We start from the raw sequence: 8,159 nt of genomic DNA, 5'->3' as shown, positions 1-8,159 counted from the left end.
TGTTATAACTAGTCAAGTATATGGATTTCAGCATCCACATAGAAACGTATTATTAAATAATAAAACCATCAAACTTGGCATTTTGAAGGCACTTGAAATCTTCATAACCAACCCCCACACCATTTCAATAAAGTAGTCAATTAAAGAAATAAACCAAGACTGGAGCCGACCGATGCCAGATGTTTGGGTCCGATGCCGATCCGGAATTTGGAGAGTCCTACACCAGTAATCACCAAAATAACGGCCCGGCCAAAACCCACACCACGCAGATGTCCTGGCAGCAAAACCCGTCTCTTTATTAACACAAGATGAAACCAGAGTACATAACTACTAATAATAGGTCCATCATCTGGCAACAAAAGGCTTTTTTATTTGACATTTCCATAGAAAGCTTTTCCAAACTGGTACACAAAATGGCTTTGTAAATCATTGCTGTCAGGCAGAAACCTTGTATCTCCATATACAGTATATTTTTTTCCATAAATCAATGCCCTACTATGTCGTTATACAAGAGTGTCACGCAAAAGTAGCAAAAATAGCCTCATCTACAAGCTTGTCACAATTTTTTTTCGCAAAAGTGGTTTTAGTCTGCGGGTTTTATATATTGAATCAATGAAAAGTATTAATAAGCTTGCGTCTGAATAATAACTACTTTGGATCCATCGGTTTTGGACATACACAGTTGAAATCTAGGCTACTGGACTTCCTTTACAATCATCCCATACTGTAGTGCACTAAAATGCATTAAGCTAACGGGCAACATTGCTATTGCTGGCGGATCCCTGAAATGCTCGGTAAAAAAAAGACCCTTTTTAACATACCCTTTTTAAAATGCTTGTCAAAATAAACATATTTGGAACTTTGTACCTTAAAAGGTATAATGAGGATTTGAGGATTTGTCAGTTGCAGTTCGTAAACAACAGTAAAAGTTTGCCCCTCCTCCCCGACTGAACACCACAAATAGCGCACAGCTTACTGCCCCCCTGCATTCCGCCCCGCGTGTTGAGGGATCGCCAAACCTCCTCCTCCCCAGCTCGTGAGCCTCCCTCCCTCTGGGGAGTTAGCCACGCCATTTTCCCACATTCAAATGACCTCAGATCAGATTGACGCACCAAAAAAGTGTATAAGAAAATACATGCTGAGTCACACACCGTCACACACGGTGTGTGTCTAAACATTGTTTTTAGGAAAATCCTACACGCTATACCGTAACAGTCAAAATGCTATTGTAGATCTACAATCCTAGAACAGCAGTAACACCATATTTGGAGCACCGGATTAACAAAAGGGCTGCTCATAGCAGCAGCACACATCAACCACTTGAACCATATATTTACATTGTCATTTGACAAATAGCGGAAATGACTGATGTACAAGCTGAGGAAGCTTCACAATGAGACGCGCGGTGAGCTTGATCAGTTTGTGAAAAGGTTTAAACTACGCCTCTGCAACCAATTGAAACGTCGATTGGTTTGGGCCCGTTTCTTCCAATTGAAGTGTTTCTATGCAGCATTTTTATTCTGTTTGTTTAGTCCAATTAGAATTGGAATATTAGGCTCCATGTAACCGTGGCTCGTCACAGAGTGAACAGGGCCTGAACTAAGGACTTTTGGCTACCAGGGATCATCGACCCTCACACACCAGTTGGACTATTAGGTCTCGTGCATCCTGCAAACCTGAGTTAAGCTCCATGTCTGCACTCTTGGCAGACGTGCCTATGAGGTACAACTTGCGCTGGTCTCCCACGTCAGACAGGGACAGGTCTTCATGGAGCTCTGTGATACTGCAGGCCCCTGGCAGGTCCTGAAAACCAAAGAAGTGAAGAATCAACTTTGAGACATCCAAAACTTCAACACAAATTGGGAACACGTTCAAATGTAAAAAAATAAATAAAATAGGTCCCAGGTTGAAGATATTCAGGGGTGCACATAACTGGTGCGCAGGTGCGCATGCGCACCCAAAATAAAAAATGCGCACCACATCAGGCGACGCGAGGCGCTTTTGCGCACCAACAGCTGGGACAGGAATTTCCAAGCTTTTATTTTTTAGCAAAAATAAAAGATAAAAGCCTGGAGATCGAGGCTAGGAATTTACTTCCTGAAGCCACACTCACACAATCACTCTAAAGCACCCGTCGGCCCCATGTACAGCCATTATAGGCACAGGGGTAGAGATATGACTCGCGTCGCCTCGCATCGCCTTGCATTGCCTTGCTGCGTGCACGCAGCCAGCAGCGGCTGTTAGAGGCACTCGTCACCGATGATGAACGCACCGTAATGGTGCAAAATATGCCGTGAACGTCCCAGTCTGGCGGATAAAATCAGCGCAGCAGCACAGGGCACCAACCTTGGGGGCTTTATCTAACAGCGTGAGAAAAAAAAACGGCGAAAATCGGCGGAATTTAGAAGCAGAGCGTCCTTTTTTTCTCCCCCCCCCCCCCCCCCCCCCCCGTTGACAAAACTGTCCGGTGGGCACCGTGCTGAACCCCACCCCCCCCCCCCCCCGTTGACAAAACTGTCCGGGCTGAACCCCCCCCCCCCCCCCCGTTGACAAAACGGGACGGGCGCCATGCGCACCAAGTCACATGTCCAGGTGCTCTTCTGCGTACCAGACCTAAAAAGTTATGTGCACCCCTGAAGATATTTGACCTATTTGCAGACCGGATCCTATTCATACCCCCCAAAAAATGAATGGATAAATACAAAGGATATATTAATAAACACACATATACTGTATATGTTGCTCTTGCGAAAATGTAAAGCTTGGTTTTGCATTTAAAAAAAAATCACACCCAGTGTGAAGTGAGCGGTGATATTTATGAGTTATTACTTTCATCATGCGTCTCGCTAGCCAATCACAGTGCTTCTACTCAATACTGAGCAAAGGGTCTGAATACTTTTGAGCTAATGAATACTTGTATTAGCTCAAAAAGGTGCTTCTACTCAATACTGAGCAAAGGGTCTGAATACTTATGGCCATGTGATATTTCAGTTTTTCTTTTTTAATAAATCTGCTAGCCAATCACAGCACGTCACAGTGTGAAGTGAGCGGTGCTATTTAAAAACAACAGTGGTCATCACAGTGATGGAAGCTCACTTAAAAAAGAAAGTAATTTTTTTGAAGTGAGTGGTGCTATTTATGTTATTAATTTCATCATGCGTCTCGCTAGCCAATCACAGTACGTCACAGCCAATCAGCCAATCACAGTACAGCGAAAGATCAATTTTCACGACGGAAAGAAAACTTTCACCACGGATGGGTCCCAAACCCACTTATAGGAGCGGCTACACCACTCAAAAAATGAAATGAATGAATGAATAAATAATAATTATTACAAATAATAATAATAATTATTATAAGAGCACAAAGCTTTTAGCACTGCCTGAAACATGCAACATTCACCATTGAAGATGATGACAAATTTAAGACATTTAGAAATTTAAAAAAGTGTAATTGATGATGTGTGTAATGTGTATGTCTATCTGTCCTTCTTACCACTTTGTTGGACAGTACCACTAAGGGGAGCTGGGGATGTGATCCAGCCAGCAGTTCATGGAGGTGTTTCTTAGCCAAGGGGAACTGGTCCTTGTTGGAAGCGTCTACAACAAACACCAGCACCAGAGCCTTGGGCATGTATTTCTGCCAGTAGGGCCGCAGGTCATCTCGCCCTCCAACTACATACAGTAAGAGAGACCAGAATATAACAGTTAAGTAAGATATCGTGTCTGTCGGGTAGAAACCTGTTACTTTTCAGGATTCAAATTCAAAAATAGCAAAAGTATCAGATCTGCAAGCTCAAAACGCGTCGCGCCGTGTTTTGAGCTTGTCGATGTTTGATGCTTTTGTGTGACGCTGTAGTGTGATCAAGTAGGGCGTTAATGTACGAAAAAGCAGTTAAAATATGGATAAGAGGTTTATGCCCGATACGATATAATCATTGACATTGTATTTGATTGACTATGCTAACATTAGATATGATTTGATGGTACCTGTGATCAGAACATGTTCCAATATAATACATTTTATATTTGTATCCTTAATCAAACATGGCACTAACAGTGTCAGCGTTATGCGTCCACTTCCCACTGGGTTCAACTTCTCACAATACAGATAGACTTTGGATTAAAAAACATCCCTCAAATGGGTAGGATAGTATTAAACAGGAGAGGAGGATGAACACTTTCATCCAAACCACAATGGGAAAAAAGGTTCCATTCACGTGGCAGATTGGAGGGGTGAGTTTACACCATTTGCTATACATAAATTGCACAGAGGCTCTGGCATAATTTATTCCTTGTTGCATGACTGCGTGTCGCTTGACAAACGTATTTTGAACAGACACAAGGTTATTTCAGTTGAGAATACATTTTTGTTGGGTGATACTACTATTCAAAGTATACATTAGCCATATACACCAGGATATATCATATTAACAATGAGCAACACTACTACAAAGAAGCACAGAATTATGTATTCAGACTTTAGCCATCCTCTCTAGTAAGCCAATCTGTATTCTTTATGTTTGTTCAGACATGTTGGAAAGCTGAGAGGGGACAGTGTCGAGGAGGCACCGATGGGATTCAAACCTAGGCCGACTAAGGACACACGTGAGCCTGGAGTCAAGTGACTGAAACACTTTCACCATCAATGAATGTGTGAATGTGAATGTACTACTTATAGTGAGTATTGACTTACTCTCTAGGAACTCAATCTGCAGGTCCTCTCTGTTGATGGAGACAGCGTTGAATCCATCTGTAGGAACCACATCCTGCTCCAACACCCCAGTTGAGAAACAGTGCAGCAGAGAAGTCTTCCCTGCTCCATCCAGACCCAACACCAACACCTGCTTCCCTTTCTCCACAGGCTTGGACTACACAGACACAGACACACACACACACACACACACACACACACACACACACACACACACACACACACACACACACACACACACACACACACACACACACACACACACACACACACACACACACACACACACACACAATAACTTCACCAGTAGCTGAATACATGTACAGTAGGTTTAAATTACAATTGCAGCATACTTATAAACATGACATGTGTTGATAGAGTAAAAACAGAACAAGGGTAATTTAGATTCCCCTTTTATTATGAACAGTGCATGAATCATCTGCAGTGTTAATCAGTAGCACCAGAATGGATTATATTCCATACATTGCATGTGTCGTGGAATTCTGGATCAATCAGTAATTGATGAGGCAAGGAGTCAAGACAATATTCTAGGTGGTGATGGTTATGCTGCTTTAATGTACATGGTATCATGGGGAGAAGTACAATAACATGGTGGTACGGTAGTTCTGCCAACAAGCACAGGGCTCAGACCATAATTATACTAGCTGCTACACAAGGACAAGCTGAACCATAACAAGATAGACTGTAACAAAAACAATAGCTATCAGGCCTCATGGAGACATCTAGGCCCCTACAAGCTACCAAATATCATGTCATATCATAATGTACTGTATTATATAAGTACTATAAGTGATAGTGTATTGTGTAAATGTATTCTTCCTCACATGTATTCCGTAAACAGCCATAAATCACTCTATGCAACATGTGGAATATCTACACTAAAGGCTGAGCTCAAAATAAGCAGCTAGTTAAAATACAAATAGTAAATGTGGCTGAGGACATGTAATGACATTGAACGATTGAAATAAACATGATAGGATGGAGAATTATCTCTTTGATGTGGTGGACAAACTCAAAACTCGTCATCTGTTGTGCCATCCTATGTTTTTATGTACAAAACTATAGTGATACACAGCTTTTGTCAAGCTAGTGAGCTACCCATGCCACAAAGTGGAAATAGCTTAACTACTTGAAAGCTACTGACTAAAGCTAGCTACTCTGAAATGTAGTTATTCTGTAACCGTATAACTTATAAGGTAGTTTAACTGTAGCCGCAAGCAACTAATAATGCTTGCATCTAAGTTGCTTGCGTGGTTACTGTATAGCTATGGCTGTCACTGTCAAGTTGGATTATATTTAGCCTAATAGCCGATTCAATACTGTTTATACTAGATTATACACTGACCACTGTACGTGTTGTTGTCAATGTACATGTTCAGACCATCGCAATTAGTCTTGGCTCAAGACTATCTATCATAGATGTATTTTATCGAGTCTGACTTTTACTTTCGTATTTACAAATGTCAACATCGATAAACTACATATATGATGATAGTCTTGATCCAAGGCTAGCACTTTGGTAGCCATGGATACACCACGGTCGTCTGTCACGACCGTCATGGATAAACTTCAACCTGGTGTTTGCACTCTCCCCTTTTGGCCGGTACATCTATATAAACGTTCAGATTTCAAATATATAAGGTGCTTACCCCATGGCCACGGATGTTACAATTATGTACGGGCCATCAGAAGTACCCGTATCTTTTGTATTGGTCAATAAAAAGTATTTTAGTCCAACTGGTGTCCATTTTCTCTTAGAGTTATAATAATATATCAGAGTGCAATACACCTCCCAACCGATGGGGTTGCGTAGTTGAAAGCACATGGAGAAAATACGGGGGAAATGGCCACCAATCGGATTAAAACGCCTTTTATTGAACAATACGGAAGATACGGGTACTTCTGAGGGCCCGAACATAATTGGAACATCCATGGCCATGGGGTAAGCACTTTATATTTAAAATCTGAAAGTTTATGTAGATGTACGGGCCAAAAAGGGAGAAAGTGCAAACTCCAGGTTGAGATTCATCCATTTTTCAGGGCTAGGCTTGATCTAGCTCTGGTCCGATAGCGTTATAAGAAGTTATTCTAGCGTTAATACGCTATGGACCAGGTATTCTTGATCCAAGGCTAGCACTAATAGGTAACAAATCCAAAATACCTCGACAACAGCCTCAGGCTCAGGCTCCGAGGTGTCAACATGTGCTGTCACGGCTTCCACAACAACAACAGGTTGTTGATGTTGTTGTTGTTGTTGTTGTTGTTGCTGCTGCTGCAGCAGGACAACTTCGTCTTCAGGTCCATGTTGGTCGCCTGGTTGTGTTTCAGTTGTTTCAGCATGTTGTCGTCGTATCTCAGCAGGTGGTTTGTTGTCTCGTCGTGAAGACAGAAAGGTCCAGACAACATACACCAGTCCACCCGTCACAGCAACGGAGGCTCCCACCAGTCCCGCTTCTCTCAACCCAGGCATGCTTTTAAACTCTCATAACAAGCCTCCTAAACGGGTTCACGTGTCTTTTTTCGTCATTTCTTAAGCATTGAAATGAATGAATGAATCCATGCACCAACGCCTCTCGTATCAACAAGTGGCCAGTGGATTAGAAACAGACAGGAAGTTCTCGTAAGCACTATAGTTCCGGCGGGCTAAAATGTACGATGCACTTCTACGTCATTTCCACTAGTGGGCAGAGTGTCTCAGTCATACCTCTATGGTCTCAGTAAACTATAGGATCATAGAATGCAGAGAGACAGTGTAGTGTCTCAGTAAACTATATAGGCCCTATAGATTATGCAAAGATACACATACAATGTACACATTTTCCACAATTAAAAAAAAAAAAAAAAGCAGATCTACAAGCTCATAATGCGCTCGGTGCCGCACTATGAGTTTGTAGATCTGCTATTTTTGAATAGCCAAAGAAATCTTAAAATGACACAGATGCTTTCCCGGTCTTGATAGATTAAGAGCCATATTTCTATGCTCTTGATAGTCAGTGTGCCATACCAACATTACATTCAATCATGACACCATATTAAAATGAAAATATTTCCAACACAATTTAGATTTTCCATAAATATCAACCTCATTTTCCCCCCTTCTTTTGAAATATTTACTTCACATCAGGACATTGTAATGATCATTAGACTCCCAGACACCCTCAGTCAGAGTTCAGAGTTTGAATGAATGTAGAATTAATAAGCAGGATGTAATTTCCATACATATGTGAGGGGACTTAATTTCATTTTATTTGTTCTACGATGGTGTCGCGGGCTGAAAAAAGCAGATCTACAAGCCAACAAAGCGTCTCATTGTGAGCTTGTAGATTTTAACAGCTTACATTGTATAAACCCTCCCCTACCTGCTGCTACCTTGCCGTGGTGGGGAGGCTTGTGTGCCTCAGTGACCCTGAGGGCTATACCGGCAG

At 41.9% G+C, this 8,159-nt stretch overlaps 1 protein-coding gene across 1 annotated transcript; it reads right to left on the bottom strand.

The window, feature by feature from the left end:
- Positions 1–272: 272 nt before the first annotated feature.
- arl9 (ADP-ribosylation factor-like 9) lies at positions 273–7,353 on the bottom strand. Its single transcript, XM_084085724.1, has 4 exons — positions 6,896–7,353; positions 4,696–4,870; positions 3,496–3,674; positions 273–1,803 (listed from the first exon to the last, which is right to left on the bottom strand). Exons 1-4 carry the CDS (start codon positions 7,202–7,204, stop codon positions 1,624–1,626), a joined length of 843 nt encoding a protein of 280 aa, XP_083941850.1. The 5' UTR covers positions 7,205–7,353; the 3' UTR covers positions 273–1,623.
- Between the last annotated feature and the right edge of the window lie 806 nt (positions 7,354–8,159).

The sequence above is a fragment of the Gymnoscopelus microlampas genome, assembly GCF_963454915.1.
Source record: "Gymnoscopelus microlampas genome assembly, chromosome: 18".
Lineage (NCBI taxonomy): Eukaryota > Metazoa > Chordata > Actinopteri > Myctophiformes > Myctophidae > Gymnoscopelus > Gymnoscopelus microlampas.
This window is presented reverse-complemented; position numbering and strand designations above follow the sequence as displayed.